This window comes from Pteropus medius, unplaced genomic scaffold (genome assembly GCF_902729225.1).
Source record: "Pteropus medius unplaced genomic scaffold, Ma_sr-lr_union100, whole genome shotgun sequence".
NCBI lineage: Eukaryota > Metazoa > Chordata > Mammalia > Chiroptera > Pteropodidae > Pteropus > Pteropus medius.
The window spans coordinates 5,892,183-5,911,521 of record NW_024354498.1 but is presented as its reverse complement, the minus strand read 5'-3'; the positions used below and the strand labels follow the sequence as shown (position 1 = coordinate 5,911,521).

The 19,339-nt window shown below is 39.6% G+C and overlaps 1 protein-coding gene and 1 pseudogene across 3 annotated transcripts in view; both read left to right on the top strand.

Annotated features, from left to right (window-relative positions):
* The first annotated feature begins 316 nt into the window (after positions 1-316).
* Positions 317-19,339, top strand: part of TXLNG (taxilin gamma) — a 44,892-nt gene continuing 25,869 nt past the window's right edge. Inside the window, exon 1 of one of the 3 annotated variants that reach the window (XM_039852281.1) lies at positions 317-480. In XM_039852281.1, the coding sequence (XP_039708215.1) occupies positions 379-480 (102 nt within the window). In that variant the 5' untranslated portion in view covers positions 317-378. Of the gene's footprint in view, positions 481-1,763; positions 1,887-19,339 lie in introns of those variants that run through there. The other 2 variants (XM_039852283.1, XM_039852282.1) reach the window with 2 other exon arrangements.
* On the top strand, positions 7,626-7,744 carry LOC120594372 (uncharacterized; annotated as a pseudogene).

The following is a 19,339-nucleotide window of genomic DNA, read 5'->3' as shown; positions in this document are numbered from 1 at the left end:
AAGTCCCGGTAGGCTGCACGCACAGCACGGCGGATAATCTCTCCGTCCCGTAACGCCACATTACGCTCCAATCCCGATCCGGGCCTGTGAGCCGTCGCCGCGCAGCCTGCTGGGACTTGTAGTCAACTCCAGAGTCCCTTTCCCTGTCTGCGCAGACTCGCGCGGTCTGTCCGTTCTGCGGCCCTGCAGAAGCCCAGCCTCGGCTTCAATGCTCCCCACCCCCATCCGGCTCCGTCCCCTCGGGGGCCAACCTCCTCCGGTCACGTGGGGTAGCCTGGCATGCGGCGATTGGCTGTGGGGGTTTAGGGGCGGGGAGTAAGATCCGGCGAGGTTCCGTGCTCCTTGTCGGGCCGCTTGTTTGGCTGCTGCCGTCACCTCATGGCGACGCGGGTAGAAGAGGCAGCGCGGGGAAGAGGCGGCGGCGCCGAGGAGGCGACTGAGGCCGGACGGGGCGGACGGCGTCGCAGCCCGCGGCAGAAGGTCAGTCTTGGAGGCGTCCGCGTTGTGGCTGGGCCCTGGGAATGCTCGGGGTAGCTTTTTCGGGGTCCACCTCTTCACTCTCCCGGGTTACCTTTAGCCACGGGACGAACATCCGGCCCTCTTCTCCCCCGGGGGTGACGACAGTGGGAGCCGGTTGTGGGGAGTGGGACCAGGATGGATGGGGTGAGAGTGGGTGACAATTGTGGTTTGAGGGCACGCGGTGGAGTGGGGAGGGAGGTCAAGGCACAACCGGGTGGGGAAGGGGCAAGGCGGGGGCGCGCCAGGTGTGACAGCCACGTGCGGCCGGGGCCGCGGGGCGCCAGGTGTTCTCTCTTCCAGTCTCCGCTCCTCTCCGCTTGCTCCCAGTGCTTCTTGAGCTGGGCGCCGCCGTCGGGGGGCTACCTGGCGTCACAGGGTCCCCCTCCTCGCGCCGACAGGTGCACAAGGAGCGCTGCGTGATGCTCCCGGGCGGCGCGGGCGAGGCTGTTGCGCAGTAAGATAACCGCGCGGGAGCCGGGGCTGCGCTGCGCCCCCCTTCTCCCTGCGCTCCCCGTCACTGCGCGGGCGGGCGCTGCGGGGCCGGAGGGCTGCTCAGTTTCCGGGACTCAGGCCCTGGGGGTCGTCTCTGGGCGTCACCGGCTTGAGTGCACGTGGGACCAGCGATGGAGAGGCGATGCTAGAGGACCTGAGTCCCGCAGAGTTGGGAGCAGCATCGCGTGATAGCTGGTCTTCCCAATCCAGCCCTTTTGCTTCTTGCTCTTTTTTTTTTTTTTTTTAAATTTTTGCCCCCTTTACTTTCCTTTCTTTTCCCCCATGAGCATGAACTTGAACGCCTCCCCGACCGTGTCCTTTGGTCTCTCTTAATCTGGGAGGCAGGCTGGACCGTTCCCCTTGCCTTACTTGACTCAAATCAAGTTTTCAGTGTTTCCCTGGGTACAGGAAAATCGAGACCTTCAGAATGGGAGAATTCCACTTGTTCTGGTGTCAGTGGGTGGAGTTCGAAAAGATTGCACAACGAAAGGAGAACAGGGCTTTCAGGGCCCAGGAATAGAGAACTGAGGGGAAAGGGGCTGGAAAGGTGGAAACCCCCTCTCTATTTCCTTGCAGTTAAATATCTTGAAACATTGGACGTCGTCCTGCTTGATCACTCAGGGCTGTTTACTATTACCGTTGACCCTTGAACAATGCGAAGGTTAGGGGCAACTCCCCCCACATAACTTTTGACTCTCCCAAAACTTAACTACACAGCTATCCCTCAGTATCCGAGAGGGATTGATTCCAGGACCCCGCAGGTACCCAAATCGGGGGATGCTCAAGTCCCCTATAAGAAATGATGAAGATCAATGCATACAGTTGGCAGCTCTCCGCATCGGTGGACTCCCAACCTGGGATGGAAAACAGTGCAGGTATTTATTGAAAAAAAATTCGTGTGTAAGTGAGCCCACACAGTTCAAACGAATGGTGTTCAAGGGTCAGCCTTACTTAATTATGCATTCGAATGCTCTTAAAAATCACTCCTGTATGAGATTACGAAATAATATTTTTCTAATGTGATTCACAAACTTGAAAAAGGAGAACAAAGGTTCGGATTACATGTGATCAGAGTGTCAAGAATTAGCTTTTGGGGCCTGTTGCTGAGGTCAGGTATTTTCACGTCTCTGCATGAGGGTGTTACTACTTCTCAGTTACCTCTCTCTCCCTCTCTTTGTACTCTTAAAAGAAAGGTTCAGTATTTCGCAGGACTGAGAAAGAAGCTGTGGACTGAATGTACTCTAGGGATTCACTGTCACTTTGGACACTTATTCCCTGAGGGTGGGGAGCCAATCTCAGTGTTTGATTTCATAGGTCTCCCAGGGGAAGACTCTGATAAAATCCACTGCAATTGAGGACATAAGTTCCCTTTTATTCCACTGGGATAAGGACAAAAACACTGAATTGGGAACTGAGGTTTAATCAGCTCGCATTTTAAACGACTGAGATAAGAGGTAATGACTCTTTGAGGCAGCCCTCCTGTTAACAGCTGGATATGGATAGTCCTGTGTCTTATTTTTGTTTACTTACCTCATGTACCTTTCTTTGCTGCTGCTTTTCTGGGCAATTTTTTTCCTTTTGCTTTCCAATTGACTGTGACATGGAATTGAAATCCATGTCATAGTGTTTTGAATTTTCATTTAAAAAAATAGATTGACTATCTTATGTTTGCAAAAATTACTCTTATTTCCTTATGACCTTTAATTTTTTTTTTCCTCTGGGTCACTGAGTTGAAAAAATAGTCCTAACTCTGACTTGACCTCTGCCCTATTTTTCAGGAAGCAGAAATGATGTTTAACTAATTGGGTTGTTTTGAAAATATTGAAGGAATTAAAAAGAAAAGTGACCGTTTTGTCACTCTTTGGTTACACTATGAGACTTAAAGTGAGAAACATTTGGAGATGGGCTTTATTAGTTCCTGCTGTTTTAACCATCTACTGAAGTCACTCGACCTGTTGGGTTATTACTTGTGGCATTATTTCATAACTACATGCATTCGAATGGTCTTTTGAGGTAACTTTTTAAATTCTAAAGTTAATACAGTTCGTTTCTAGGGGTCCCTTGAATCATCTATAGCTGTGCAATCTAATATGATAGCCACTAGCCACATGTGGCTATTTAAATATTAAAATTAAATAAAATTAAAAATTCCATTTCTCAGTCATACTGGCCACAGTTCAAGTGTTAATTAACCACTGTAGCCAGTGGCGACTGTATTGGAGCAGAGCTAGAATATTTTCATCGTTGCATAAAGTGCTGTTGGGCAACATGGGTCTAAAAAGATGGGATTGATGTTGTCAAATATTCCAGGCACTTTTTAGAACACCAAGCTCATTCATATTACTTCTTAAATCCCTATGTAGAACTCGTTTTTTTAAGAATGAGTTTTTAAAAAGCGATAGACTTAATTTTTTTGGAGCAGTTTCAGGTTACAGAAAAATTGAACATAAATTATAGAGTTCCCTCACACATCCCCCTTGCCCCTATTATTTACATCTTGCATTAGTGTGGTACATTTTTTAAAATTGATGGGCCAATGTTAATACATTATTACTAACTAAAGTCCATAATTTACGTTAGGGTTCATTGTTGGTTTTGTACATTCTGAGTTTTACACATGTATCCACCATTACAACATCATACAGATGCATTGCCCTAAAAACCCCTATTCATTCCTCCCTCTCTCCTCCTAAACTGCTAGCAACCACTGATTTTTTTTTACTGTCTCTATAGCTTTGCCTTTTCCAGAATGCCTAAGGTTGATTTTTTTTTTTTTTTATATTGGGAATGTTAAAAATGACCTAGCTACTATTAAACTTATTTTTTTAGGTCACTAAACCATTTGGAAATATAAAGATATATGGAACCCAGGCTCAGATGAACAAAATCTTACATTTACACGGTGCCACATAGTTTTTATGGTATGTTTGCACACACATTTAACTCAGCATTACTTGGATGGTATAGAGAAGGCTGGGCAACTGTCATTGCCCTCATTTACAGATGACAAATGCTCAGTAAGGTCAAGTGATTTGCCCAAGGGGCAAAGCCGAGTCTGAAACCTAATAAATGCCCTTTCATACACTACAATAATAAGTAGTGTAGTAGTGGGTAAATAATATGGATTTTGGAGTCCAGACTCGGCTCTCTGCCACTTACCAGCTGTGCAACCTTGGACAAGTTTCTCAATCTTTCTAAGCCTCAGTTGCATCATCTTTAAAGTGGGAGAGATGCTAATACGTACTGCACAGGATTGTGAAGGATAAGAGTCGATGTGATGCATTCAGCACAGGGTCAGGCATGTAAAATTTTACTTAGTTTGGACAGGAGAATATATGAAAGATCCATTTCTCTTAGGGTGCTCTTAATTTTGTAAAACCATCTTCCAACCTTTATATTCCTTCCTCTTCCCAGAATCTCTCTGGGATAGACACAGTGAGGAGAAATCAGCTTAGGGTGGGGCAAGAGTATGGGGTAGGAGGAAACCATTTCATTATCTTGTTTTTCTCTCCATTTGCGGACTTGATGAATTTCCACTCTTCTGGCGCAGAGATAAAGTAATAAGAATCAAAGTCTTCTAGTTACAGCATTGTCGTCCAGTTCTGTCATCAAGCTTTGGTGAATTTCATGGCAGCCAAACAGGCAAAGCAGTAATGAGAGCAGACCAGCACATTCCTCTAGTTATATCATGGTTTTAGACCATAATATGTTACATTTATTTATTATGTGACTGGAAGGTGTTTTATGTTATTTGTGTGTCATGTATGTTGATTTTTGACTGGAGAAGTTTTATGTAGGATTGTATATGTCAAATCCTGATGCCATAACACAGGGTGTGTGTGATTTGCTTTTGTGTGGGATTCTTCACAGAAGGATGCGCTATAGAGTTCTTTTCAATAAATATGCTGTCCAGATTTTATACTTTTTAGGGTTGTGTTTCAAAAGAAGGAAATTTGAGTCCTCACTGCTTCCTGCACTGTGCTAGGCACTTAAAAATGTGCTTGCATTCTAATATTTCCTTACCTCTGCATAGTAGGTGATATCCCCAGGTATATAGATAAGGCATCTGAGGCTCTGTCAGGGAAAACAAACAAAATCTCTTGCTTAAATAATATAACTCAGAGTTGGTGATGTTGGCCTAGAGTTGGTATGTATAATTGTGTAATTGATAGTGCAACTGATGTCCCCTATGCAGGGACAGTTTCTGTTCACCTAGTAAGTTTTAACCTAGTATCCCAAAGAAATTCTTTTGCCTCTTCCTCCCCTTCCCGCCCTACCTCCCCTCAGTTCCTTTTTGTTTGGTTCTAACCTGATTATTAGTAACCTTTAGTTAATATAACAGATGTGACAATATTCAAAATGTGTAAAGCAGTATACACATTTAACCTAGTATTCCTCAATATCGAGAGTGAACGATGTTTAAATTTTTCCCAGGTGGGACATTTCCAGAAGAGGATAAAGATAGGTCAGGTGATCCTTTAAGGCTTTGAACTCTGAGAGTATATTGTCATGATTCAATTTATTTGCTAGTTGAAATTCTTGGTACTTACTACTTAAATTTTATTACTTAAAGTAAAAGATATATAAAATGATCAGTGCTGTCCTCCTGTGCTATCAAAATAATTTTATTAGCATTTATTGCTCAAGGTGTCGATGTGCATTCTATGTTTCATTTCCAAAATGTCCCCAGAATGACTCCCATTATCTCACGCTTCGCACTCTGTAGTCCGCCACGAGTAATATTGCTAACCTACTGCTTTTTCATTTTTCTTCTTTCCTTACTCTCAGAAAGGTCAGAGTAGAATGGTTAGACATGGAAGCTGTGCCAGGAGCTCAGAAGCACATTTCCTTAAGGATTTCCTGGGTTGACACGTGGGTCCTATTAAAAGTGAGAATGTAGGCATTTTGTATAATTTGAAAATACATCCTTATTCAGATATTATAGTAACAGTTCTGCTGCACACTAGCAATTTATTTTAATTATACCTAATCTTACAACTCTAGAAGGTAGGTACTGTATCTTCCTAAATGACAGATAAGGAAACTGAGGTTGACCTCCCCATGGCCACACAGGAGGTAGTAAGTGGTATATTCCATGGCGGCTGTTACCATATTTCATGTGGTTCGTGTTCTCTTAACACATTTCTTGAGGATAGTCAATAAAAATGGCCTTGTTGAATGTGAGCAAAACTTGGTGGAAGGTAAAACGAGTATTAGTTTTTGCTAAATGAAAAATGATGAAGGGTGGGGTTGGGTCATTAGTGGTGTAGAACTGTTGTAATCCAGGAACTAGGGGACTTTTGAGCCTTATAGGTTTAACACCTTTTGTTTTATTCACTTAGGTCCTAGGTTGTCCTTAGGACATGCAGCTTGGGAGGTGCCATGTGCTGTAATTCCCTGCAAAGTCATCTGTGAGCGTAATGTGAGTTTGAAAGGTATAGGGTTTAGAGAGACCCTGCTTTTAAACCTCTTAAGGTGCACAGGCCACCATGTTAACAGAGTCGTAGTGGTCTGGTAGGTGACAAGGAAGCAGAGAAGGCTTGATGTTTCAGGGATGCGTCATTGGTCCACGTGGAGCTGGTAAAGGGTGACGCCGTAGGTTGGGACAGCGATATTTCATGTAGGTAACACATTAAAGTGGAGGACCATTTTACCTCCTAGGAGTCTGGCTTAAAGATGGTAATTGTGTGACACAGCCCCTGCCCCTCTGCAAAATAGGTCACGCCCAAGCATATTTCAGTAGCTTTGGGCATTAAAGTCTTTGGATTTCCTTTTGCTGCCAGGATTGGTCTTTGGGCTAATACAGGTATCTCTCAGATTGTAGGTAATCCTTGAATTCCTTTGGAGCTTTAGCACATCATGGAGTCCAGCACCCTTTATTTTTATAAAAGAAGTAGCTGTAGAAGTTAATTGTGAGATCTAACGTCGTCCTGATTTTAAAAGGCAAATGATGTGCAGCCTAATATAGACGTTAGCGCCCACTGCCATAGTCAGTAGCACCTACCAGAGCTCACCCACAGGAGAGATCAGGATGCCAGCTGTGTCCTAACAACCCTTTTTAGCCCCATTTCCTCATTCGTGGCTCCTTCCCCAGTGGGAGAAGTCAGATTCCCTCATCCTACCTTCAGTACCGGTTTGCCCTCTTTTTTTCTCATTTGCCTATGAATGTTTCCATGTGCACCCCTGTCCTCATACATACTGTGACAAATCTTTCTGGGGCCTTTTACTGCCCAAAGGTAGGAGTTGGGACAACTACAACTTATCTTGCCTCCAATTTATGTCCCTCCTCAGAAACGCTGTCATTGCTCTGGCTTCACTCACGTATTCATTTTTTAATTTTTTGGATAAAAGCTTTCTTGAGGTATAATTCACATACCATACAATTAATCTATTTAAAGTGGTTTTTAGTATATTCACAAGAGTTGTATGACCGTGACCACATTTGTTTATTTTTAATGTAACCTTGGAAGAACATATTCTCTGAAATGTTAGAGAGAAAAGTAAGAATTCAGTCTCTGCTTTCTAAGTGGTAGGTCTGTGACTGGAGAGATTACTTAAAATTACCTTACCACTCAGGCTGTTCATTCATTTATACCTGCCTATAACATGGCTCTGTCTATGGCCATGCCACCCTGAACAAGCCCGATCCCGTCTGATCTCTGAAGCTAAGCAGGGTCCGGCCTGGTTAGTACTTAGACGGGAGACCACCTAGGAAGACCAGGTGCTGTAGGTGTAAAAAATAAAAAACAAGGGATTGTAAGCTGACAAGGTCCTCGCATTCTGTGAGGTAAGCCAAGTGTCGCCTCGCCTAAAAAAATGGTTCTGAGGATTAAATAAATACATCAAGTTGGAGAGTTTTCTGAATGAGCCAGAGCGGCAAAGGCCAAGGGAAGATGTTTTATAGCAATTCTCCTCACCGCCCATATGAATTACACCAGTCACTTAACAAAAAGGGGGAAAGAAGCTAATTTGTTAGGTGTGGTTGAGCATGAAGGAAACAACTCTCTTCTTCCTGTCCTCCCACCTGGTCCCAGGCCACTTTCCCTCAGAATGGATCTGCTTGGTCCTGTGTGCCAAAATATGGACCCGTTTTGACTGAGCTGCTCTTCTGCTCTCTCTTTATCCCTCCCTCTTCCACCACAACCAGAGTAGCCGTTCTCAGACATTTTGGTTTCAGGGTCTTTTTGCATACTGCAAAATTATTGAGAACCCCAAGGAGCTTTTGTTTATGTGGGCTATATCTCCCATATTAGAAATTAAAACAAAATTTTATTATTGAAAAAAACTGAGTGATAATTTCCTGTTGCTGTCTAACAAATCACCCCGAAACTTAGTGCTCGAAACAACATTTATGATCTCATAGTTTCTGTAGATCAGAAACTGGGTGTGGCTTAGCTGGGTCCTCTGCTTGGGGTCTCACGGGCCGCAGTCATCTGAGGGCTTCACTGGGAAGGATCTACTTCCTAGCTCACTCATGCAGTCGTTGGCAGGATTCAGTTCCTCGTGGACTGTTGGCTACAGGTTTCCCTTGGGTCCTTGCCACGTGGGCCTTTCCATAGGCATCTCACCACATGGCCGCTGGCTTCATCAGAATGAGCAAGAGAGAGAGCCGGTACAAGAGAGAAGGAAGTCGTAGTCTTTGTTACACAATCACAGAAGTGACATCCCTCATTTTTGCCTCATTCTCCCTCTAGAAGCCCACACTCAAGGAGAGGGGATCACACGAGGTTGTGACTACCAGGACGATCCACGGGATCATTTGGGGGCTGTGTCAGAAGCTGCCTACCACACATTAACGTAAATAATGTTTTTTTTAAAGTTAAAACTAACTGATTTTCCAAAATAATGGTTGGTAAGCAGAGTGGCATGGTTTTACGTTTTTGCAGATTTCTTTAATAAATGACTTTACAGGAGACAGGTGAATTCTCATCTGCTCCTGCATTCAATCTATGGCATTATGCCATTTTAGTTGAAGTATGTGAAGGCAATCTGGCCTCACACGTATATATGAAGTTGCAACAGGAAGGAGTATTTTAATAGCCTTTTTAGGTAATTGTGGAAATTTTTTGATACTGTACCAAAACTTGGCAAGTGGTAGTTCTTGAATAGTTGCCAGTGTGGGATCTTTTTGTACTGTTATATTAAAATCTATAGGTCTGATTTGTACTTTGAATGGATGTCTTTTCTCATGCATCATTTTGTAACATCATCCATTAGTCATTTGGAAAACATTGGTTTACCGAATTGTGTCATCTTCCAAATTTTGACATATTTTGTTCTAAATATCACAGTCACATTAGTTAATATCACCACTGATTTCATCAGAAAACTCTTTTTAACAATTGGAATGCTTTCAAGCTCATAGCGGCATAGTTTTCAAAAAACTTAATTTATCTTAAAACTCAGGTTTTATATTGCCAACAAATACTGTCAGTTGTTCGCCTTGAAGTAACAGGCTCTTTTCGTATATGGGAGAAAATGTCTGCCAAATACCCAAGTCTGAATAAACAACCACAGTTTGTCTTTAAAAAAAGAAAACAGAAAGTAATCCATCAAAAAAGCTGCTGGATGGGCTCATGATTCAGATAACTGCGGTAGTGCTTTTCCTCAGAATGGCCCTCATACTCTGGTGTGTGGTGCCGTGCTAGATGTGTACTTTCTGTGTCTTCACACAGAATTAGAAATGTGTCCTCAGGGGTTGGGATTTAATACACATTGATAATTTTTATTGTTTCCTCAAGGGCATTTTAAAATAAAAATACACCCCCCATTTCCTGGCGGTGAAGGAAACCACTTCCATTGTAGTTTCGTGTCACTGCCTTGGTTCGTGCTAAGGAGCCAGCAGCGTTGTTGCTCATTACTGCTCTCGCACTACCGTGCAGATGTCAACACCAAAAAGACAGCATCTCGGTATTATTATGAAAACAGTTTTGAGTTTGCAGATCACCTGGAAGAGTCCACAGACGGTAGTTGGAGAATCGCTGCCCTCGGGTTTTATCGGAAGTGGGGTCTGCTTCTCCTTGTTTCATCTTTCCCAAGACCACGCTGTCAGAAGAAAATAGGCTTTTCCATGGCCCTGTTCCTAAGGCTTCTTAGAAATGCGGCATCCCAGTTATTACCGACACGACTGCTCTATCTTGCTAATGGAGCAATTCAGTAATCCTAGCAATCAGAATACTTTTACATTTAATTCCCGGTGACTAGTATAAAGTTAGGTTTTATTTGCTAAAGGATCGAAGAACACTGTAAACCAAAATACATTCGTCGTGATTCTTTTGGTTTGTGTGGTAAAATACACATAACATAAAATTTACCATTCTAACCATTTTTAGGCATACGGTTCCATGACATTAAGTACACTAACTGTTGCGTACTCAACAGCACCATCCATCTCCAGAATTTTTTCATCTTCCAAAACCAAAACGCTGTACTCCATTCCCTCTGTCCCCCGCCCCTGGCAGCCACCGTCCTATTTTCTTTCTTTATGAATTTGACAACTCTAGGTATTTCATATAAGTGGAATCATACAATGTTGGTTCTTTTGTGTCCAACTTTTTTCACTTTATATAATGTCTTCCAGGTTCATCCATCCTGTAGCGTGTCAAAATTTTTCCTTCCTTTTTAAGGCTGAGTAATATTCTAATGTATGTGTATACCATATTTTGTTTATCCATTCATCTGTTGATGGACATTTGGGTATTAATCATGATTATTAACTCTAAATATGATTCTTTAGGACTTCCCTTATAGAAGCATTACCTGTATACCGTACTCAATAAATGTAGGCCTCAAATAATGGATTTTTTTCCCCCTTCCTACTTTTTTCCTCTAGTTTATCTATATAATGGACTAATAGTCTCATTATTTTAGAATTGTATGGCTAAACTAAATAATGTATTTAAAATATCTGGCACATAGCAATTAGTAAATGTTAGGTTTTTGTGTTTCTTGCTTTCACTCAGAACTTAGCATTAGATACACTAGATTAACCCTCTTTTGTGTATTCCATATACCTCAAACAGTAGGCTTAGATAATGACCATCCCATTTCCACTTGGGAATCATTAATTATCCATGATTGAATTTATTAAACTAATAAAGTGATTGACAGATGTCCTAGACAGAGTTAAAAATTGAGGCCAAGTTTAAATGAGATATTTCAATTTTCAAAATTGTTTTAAGAAGGAACTAAATGACAACTGCTTACAAAACTTCACTCTTAATAGATTCCACTTCTACTCTAATCCGGTAGAAGGCATGAGTGTAAAGGTTTGCGGGGACAGACCCAGAAGTCCGTAGAGCAGGGTGAAGGGAAAATATGACATAAAATGAGATACAAACTCCTTCAATCTTCAGACTCTGAGCTTGGGGTAGTAGTGGAAAAATGAACAAGTATAATGTTGTGTTATCAACCCAAAACTAACTTCATTAAAATTAAATAATCAACTGTCAAGGTCTTTTTTAAAAAATGAAAGTCATACATTCACGTAATAAAAAAATTTAAAAAGAACCAAAGGTATAAAATGAAAAATTAGTCTTCCTTCATTTCCAACTTCTAGATCCATACTGCAGAGGTAATCATGATGAGCAGTTTTGGGGATATCCTTATAGAAAAGTGTTATCCATGCACTGGCTTACATATGAATACATTTCTTATGTATACTGACAAGTTCACTGCATCAGATGTTTCTCTTTTTTCTACTTAATGAGATCTTGGCGTTATGTCCATATTGACAGGGATCTACCTTATTCTTTTGAGTAGCTGCATAGTTTTACCTTGTATGGATGACTGTTATTTAACCAGTTCCTTATTGGTAGATGTTTAGGTGGTTTGGTGTGGTAACAAGCACACCAAAGGTCTGGTGAATAGCCTTTGCCCTTGAGTGAGAATATCTGTAGAATAAACTGGCGGTGGAATCTGCTGGGTACAAATGAATGTGCATTCAGACATTGATAGATATTGCTAAATACCGCTACAAAACCAACACCCCTGTCATCAATTGAGACCCCCCTCTCGGCCTAATTCTGGACTGTACTGAGGGACCTGTCTGCCCACACCAAGGTCTGTTTGTGTTTTTAATCATCTTTTAAAATATGGTAGGTAAAAGATGGTATCTTTCTTTGATTGCATTTTGATTTGTATTTCTTTAATTACGAAGTCGAGTATATTTTTGTATGTCGGGCATTTTTAGTTTGTTAAGTGTGGTCTGCTTGTCCACAAACCCTTGAAAACTGGGTCTGTGACTCATTTGAAACCCTTACAAATGTGGTCTTTTTGGCTAGTCCAAAGTTTTCAATTATTATTTAGTAAATTGATCTTGTTCTCTTTTAAAAAATAAAATAGCTTCTGAGTTTTTTGATTTCCTTAGAAAGGACTTTCTCATGCCAAGGTTATGAAGCAATTTTTACTTAAGACTTCTATTTTTTTGTGGTTTTCATGTTTCAATCTCGGTACATCTAGAGGGGTGTGACAGAATGTCACTTTTTTCCCCCCATATGGCTCGGGAGATATCTCAAATAATTTCTTTCCTTTACCAATTTGAAATGACACCATTTTTAATATAGTAAATTCTCATGTGTGGTCTGTGTGGTTTGTTTTTGAAGACAGTGCTATATAATTAGTCTCAGATAAGTAATTCATGCCTGAAATATAAATAAGATCTCACCTTTGGGAGTTTATATTTTGAGATATTAAGAATTTATCATCTTATGTAGTACAGTTATATTATAGAGACATGTACACCAGAATATAATTATATACTAGTGTGCAGTAATATAGTTCATTGTTAAAAATAAAAACCCTTTAATTTTATTTCATTCCTTTGTTCTAACACAGTAAAACAGACTACTATTTAAGGAGGCATTGGGTTATATAATAACATATTTTAAAGACTTTGATCCAAAATGGTTAAAACAGAATTTTGAGCTGAATGATTGATAAAGTGCGAGCTGTGTGGAAAACTTTGCTATCCAGAATAATTCTTTGAAAGGTTAAAATAGTCTTAGTATATAAACTATTTTAAATGACTCAGATAAAGATTAAGTTACTTTTCTAATTTAAAAAGCACATGAACCTACCACCTCTAGCCACCTATAAAAAAAAAAATAAAAAATATAAAAGCACATGAAAATGTAAATTTTATAATAAGTTTGTTTGTAAAATTTGTATTTGGAAATGTGAAAGCCCATTAAAATACTGGAAACGTTTAGGAGGGTTTGTATTAAACTAAATAAGGCCAATCGCTGGTGTCCTGAGTGGTGCGGGGAATCTTGGGTAGCTTTCAGTATTTCCCGTACGGTTCTGCCTTCACTGGCCCACACTTGGGCTGGGCAAGCATGTGCTCTTGTCTTCACGTTCCTGTTTGGTAGCTGACAACTTTTAGGATAACTTATTAGAAATAGGGTTGAAGGGGTTTTTAGAGATAACTTAGTTTATTCTAAGATGCAAAGAAGTTTAAAAAAAAAAAAAACACCTTAATGCCTTAAAGAATCACTTAAAATTATTTATTTAAAGATATCTATATCCCTAAATTAATCCTCCCCAAATCTCGGAGTTAGTTACTGCTGAAAATTCTACAGCTCTTTCCAGTGTTTTCCTAACTTCATACTGGTTTATCTAGCGTGCTGTGTATTTTTAGGTGTTTAATTTCTTCGATTTATTTGCAGCTGCATGAGAAATCTGTTTGCGTTTGACCTTTCATCTTCCAAGGCTGATGTGTATGAAGTGAGGGGAGCAGTGCAGTTGGGAGAACATAGGCTCGTGAGTTTGACAGACCCGGCTTGGAATTTTTCTGGTCTCCTTTACTGATTTTGGGCGAGTTACTTCACCTCCCTGTCTCCTTTTCCTCATCTGGGAATAGTAAGATGTACCTCTCATTTGGGTGGGAAAGGTTAAATGCGGTTACAAGGCTTGTAAGTTCTAAAGTTTCCCTTCACCTACTTGATAGGTTTCTTTGGGGACCGGAGGCCACCTAAGGCTCTCTCCCCAGGGAAATGCAGAAAGGTGGACAAGCTTTCTCACCTGCTTTCTCCAAAGGGCCAGCCCAGCCCCCGATGGCAAGAACTTAGTGATTTCTGCCCTCAGCACATGTCGAAGGCATTCTAGCTCATTTAAGCAGATGGTAGTTGAAATAATTAGGAAGTGAATGTGGGCGTTGGCTTTTTGTTTTTTATTTAGACCAATTTTAGTAAAAGAACAACCATTACTAACAACATTTAAGCTCTTTTAACAAAACAAGCCAAAGAAATATGGTTCTTTAGTTTCATTATTTGAAAGAGCATAAGTAAAAGTTTTAAACTTTAAAATTATTCCTCTGTCTTTTTATTCACAGAGTAGAAGGGACAGAAACTTTATTTTTCTTTTTTGGCTTTTAATTCCCATGCACTTTCAGTTTCAAATGTATTGATCCAAAAAGCTGTTACAAGTAATAGATGAATACAGAAATGTCTATAATAGTTATTCTTTGCTTCTACAGTTAATTGTTGGTAAACTGGTGACTCTCCATTTTGAAGGCATCTTGTCTTCAGTTAAGGAGTCTTCTTAGGTCCAAGTATTGAGACAGTGGAGGGAAGATGGAGAAATGAATCCTTTTAGGGACTGGGGAGGGGGTGGTATTCCTGGGGCCTGGGGTTCTAGTAAACTCTCATGGGGCCAGATGGCATGCTCTCTCTAGTGCCTTTCGAGCTGCAAGAGCTAACATGTGCTGCCCGTGACTATAGACTGATCAACAAAATGAAAATGTGATAGCTTTTGTTTTATGATTTTGTTCAGGGAAAGGTTCAAATAGAAATTAATCTTGAAACTATTTATTGTTTCATTTTTGTTTGAGATTGGGATTTAAATAAACATTTTCTCCTCTTTTTCCTAATGATAGGTACCACATTAGAGAATTCTGTTCATCTTGGTATTTAGAAAAGCGACAAACTGTTATGAAGGTAACTCATGGTCCTTAACTCAAAGGTAACGACAGGCATGCTGCGAAAGCCCAGTGGCCTTCCCCTCCAGCCCCATGCACCCAGTTTCTCTCCATTAATATATTTCTTATATAACACCCTCTCCCACAAACACCCAAATCGTGGCATACAGTGCATATTATAAGGTAGTTTTCTTTTTCTCTTTTCAACCTATCTTTATAGATCAGTAATTACACAGCCACCTTATTCTTTCTTAACAGATGCTGTAGTAATCCATTGTGTGGATATACCACAGTTTTTCCATTTCGTTATTAATTAACATTTAGAGTATTTATCAGTAGGAAAAATGGATAAGAAATGAATTTGCTGGTCAAAGCATCTGTGGCATGGTGATTTTTTTCCTAACATTTTATTATGAAAAATTTCAAACATACAATGAAGCTGAAAGAATCGATACTGAACATCCATATAGTCACTGCCTGGATGCTACTGTTAACAGTTTATCATACTTGCCTTTTCACTCCTCTGTCCACCTATCTGTCCCTTCCCCCATGAAGCCATGGTAATAAGTATGTACGTGCTGAGTTTTAACAAATGCATGAAGCTCTCTGTAACCAAACCCTTATCAATATATAGAGCGTTCCTGTCACCCCAGAGTGTTCCCTCGTGCCCCTTCTCAGACAATCCCTGCCCTGAATTGTACTCCTTAGTGGTTAAACTAATTTATCCCCCAAGCAGGAATGATGAAGAGGACCCCACACCCTTTCCCACACAGTGCAGTCAGAGTTTTGGATGTGAAAAATGGTATCTGCCAGTTTTAAGTTGTATTTCTCTTATTGTAAGTTCCGCATATGTTCACAAGCCATTCATATTTCCTTTCTGTGAATTATTCCTTCATATCGTTTGTCCATTTTTGTTGGGTTGTAGATCTTAGCACTCTTTAAATCATTTGAGAATCTGTTTATGTTAAATAAAAGGTTAATTTTTATCTGTGACCGTGCTTAGAATTTTTAGTAAAATTTATATATGTTCTGTGATGCTTCCAGTGTTCTGTTATTAGTGCACGTAGTTTTCTTTTTGAAATTTTTTTTAATTCCAGGAGCAATAAAAATTCACTGTAGTAACGCTAGAAAACATAGTGAAGCAAAAAGAAGCACCACCCATAATTATACTATTTAAAAATAACCATTATTAATATCTAGATGTATTTCCTTCCAACACTTTCTGTGTGAGTGCGTATATACCTACTTACTTATACACATCCACATATGTGTGTGTGTATAAAATATATGATGTATTATGATGCATACTGTTCGTAATTTGTTTTTATATATAGTATTTTGGGAGCATCTCTCCCTATTATAAAATAGACTTTTATAAGATGGCCAGGACAAGGCTGTTTGTCTAGCAAAGAGTAGTCACGAAGCAATATATGGTTATGGTTAAGAATGTGGACTCGGGGACTAGACTGCCAGGGTTCAGATCTTTGCCCTGTTATTTACTAACCATGACCATAGATAGGCAAGATACTTACCTTACCATGCCACAGTTTGCCCATCTGTAAAATGGAGGCAGTAATAATACCTATCTTGTGACATTGTGAGGATTAAATTAGTTAATACAGGAAAGTACTTACAGTAATGCATGGGTGTACTATTTGCTGTATAAGGTGTTAGCTGTTGCTGCTAGCATTTATACAAGAGATTGTATCCAAGACAAGTCTTCCAGATTGGGTATCAGAGAGGGCAGAGTAGATATAGAATTATATCTATAAGATATAGAATTCTCTGCTTAAGGAGATGAGGGCTGAGAAATCATTTACAATTTAAATAAGCTTGCTGGCCTAAGAATTTGATTCGTATCAAATAGCCCAATGCAGAGCCTTAAGTAGGTTCTTGAACGAATAATCCTTACAGTAGAAAAATTGGGGCCTACTATTTCAAGAGTATTTGTAGACTGGGGTTTGAATCAAGCCCAGCTGGAACTGGGTTTATTCATAAACAAAAAGATTTCGTAGAGCTGGAGTAAGTCTTTCATTAGCAAATGTGAAAAATACATCAAAATTAGTTGCACGTGAGAGAAGGGAAATATAATGTCTTGCTTGTCTAATGATAAAATAATAAGTGGCATTTTTCTCCAACTTGCATAATAAGGCTTAGATACTTTCCATGGCTTGTGTTCAGTTGCCATTTTGGTTCTTTGTGTCCTCCATCAACTGGCATTTGAGTAACTTTTATGCATAAACTATTGCTATCTAGGAGGATATGCATACCAAATAAGTGATAATATATGTGACAGGAGTTTAGTAGTGAAAGGGGTGTCTGGAAGACAAAATAAGAAATATTAACTAAAAATAGAGAACGATGAAATAAAATTAGGACAGCATGAGATGTGACGGTCGTACACTGTACAGATTAGCTTAATATCTTTATGCTCAGTACTACCAGCTATTCTTTTGAGTTGGGTGAACATTTTGGCTTTTCTAGAGTCTTTAAACTGTCTTTTTTCTGTCTGTGGTAATTGTTCGGACCTGTATGCCTTTACTCTATAAGCCAGAGTAACTTTTAATTAACTCTCCTATGGCATTTTGAAATAAATATATTGTGCCTTTTTTCCCAAATTGAGAGAATAAGGAACAGTAATAAAATATTTGCGAACTATGTATATGATAAGGGACTTGTATGTAGTATAAAGAACTCTTAGAACTCAATCATAAAATAACAGATCACTCAATTAAAAAAGACAAAGGGTCTGAATAGACATTTCTCCAAAGGAGTTATACAAATGGCCAATAAGCACGTGAAAAGATTCTCAACATTATTAGGCATTAGATGAGATACTTTCACGCCAGCTAAGATGCCTGTAATCAAAAGGGCAGCGTCGATGTGGAGAAATTGGAATCCCCATACACTGCTGGTGGGAATGCAAAATGGTGTACCCACTTGAAAACCAATGTGGCAGGCATATCCTCAAAAGGTTAAAATACAGAGTGACCGTATGACCCAGCGGTTCCACTCTTAGGTCTATACCCTGGAGAAATGTAAACATGTCCACACAAAGACTTGTACATTAATGTTCATAACAATTATTCATGATAGCTAAAAGTTGGAATTAATCCACATGTGCATCAACTGAGGAATGGATAAATAAAATGCGCTCTACGCATATAGCAGAGTAGTATTTGGCAATAAAAAGAAATGAAATCCGTGATACATGCTACAGCTACAAGGTTTCGTGAATGAACCTTGAAATCATGCCGTGTGAAAGAAGCCAGACACAAAAGGCCACATACAGCATGATTCCATTTATATGAAATGTCCAGAATAACCACATCTATAGAGACAGAAAGTACACTAGTTGCCTAGGGCTGGGGATAATGGGAGAATTAGGGGTTTATAGCTAAAGAGTACTGAGTTTGTTCTAAAGTTGATTCTGGTGATGGTTGCACAACTCTGTGAATACACTAAAAACTAGTGAATTGTACATTTTAAAGTGGTGAATTGTATGTGAATTACATCTCAATAAAGGTGTTATAAAAATTACTAACAGAACTGAAAAACTACAGATTAACCAGCTCATTACTCTCATAGCTTTCTTGTTAAAATTGACCCTGGGAGAGGCCTCAGGTTTTCCTTGGTGAAAATTATTTATGCGCTCCATCTTCCAAAAAAATTGCTTGCTCATTATATTTCGATAGGGCTTGACACCACACTTTCTGGTATTATGTGGGTTTTATTATCATCACGTTTCTGAGAAATCCTGTTATGTGTTAGAGATAAACTTCATTTTAATTATCTTTTAACAGACTTTCATCAATATTTAAAGCCATCATTGTGGTTTTGTAGCCCTATTCTTAATACTAATGGTTTTCAGGGAATAGGTTTGAAATTTATCTTTTTAAAATTGGGGAAGATGTGATTAATAGTACTCATTTTTTTTTTCTTTATTGCTTTTTTAAAAAGGGTCTCTGTTAACATTATCTATGTGCCCAACTAGTAGATGACAGTTTGATATAAAGTGGAGGTGGAACTAGTAGTTATGCATAATGTCACGCTAGAATGATCATTTTGCATATAGCTTGCTATTAATACTTCTGTAGTGTGTTATTTGAGTGTATTAATGGCTTTAAGAAGTTTCTGCACTAATCAAATTTAACAAAGGACATTTCCTAAAACTTCATCATGAATTTTTTAACAAACTTAATACCTATAGATTATACTTAAGAAATACCGCTCAATGGAATATATTACATATGAAAGTGAATTTTAAAATTTTTTGGAAGAATTTTAAGAGTCCTTCAGTATTACTTTGTAAGTTCTTAAAATCTGAATTAGGCTTAGAGTGTGACATCAAACTGTAACCCTGAAAATAGACAACCCATTTCCCCTTAATGCATTACTTAAAAAAAAAAAAAA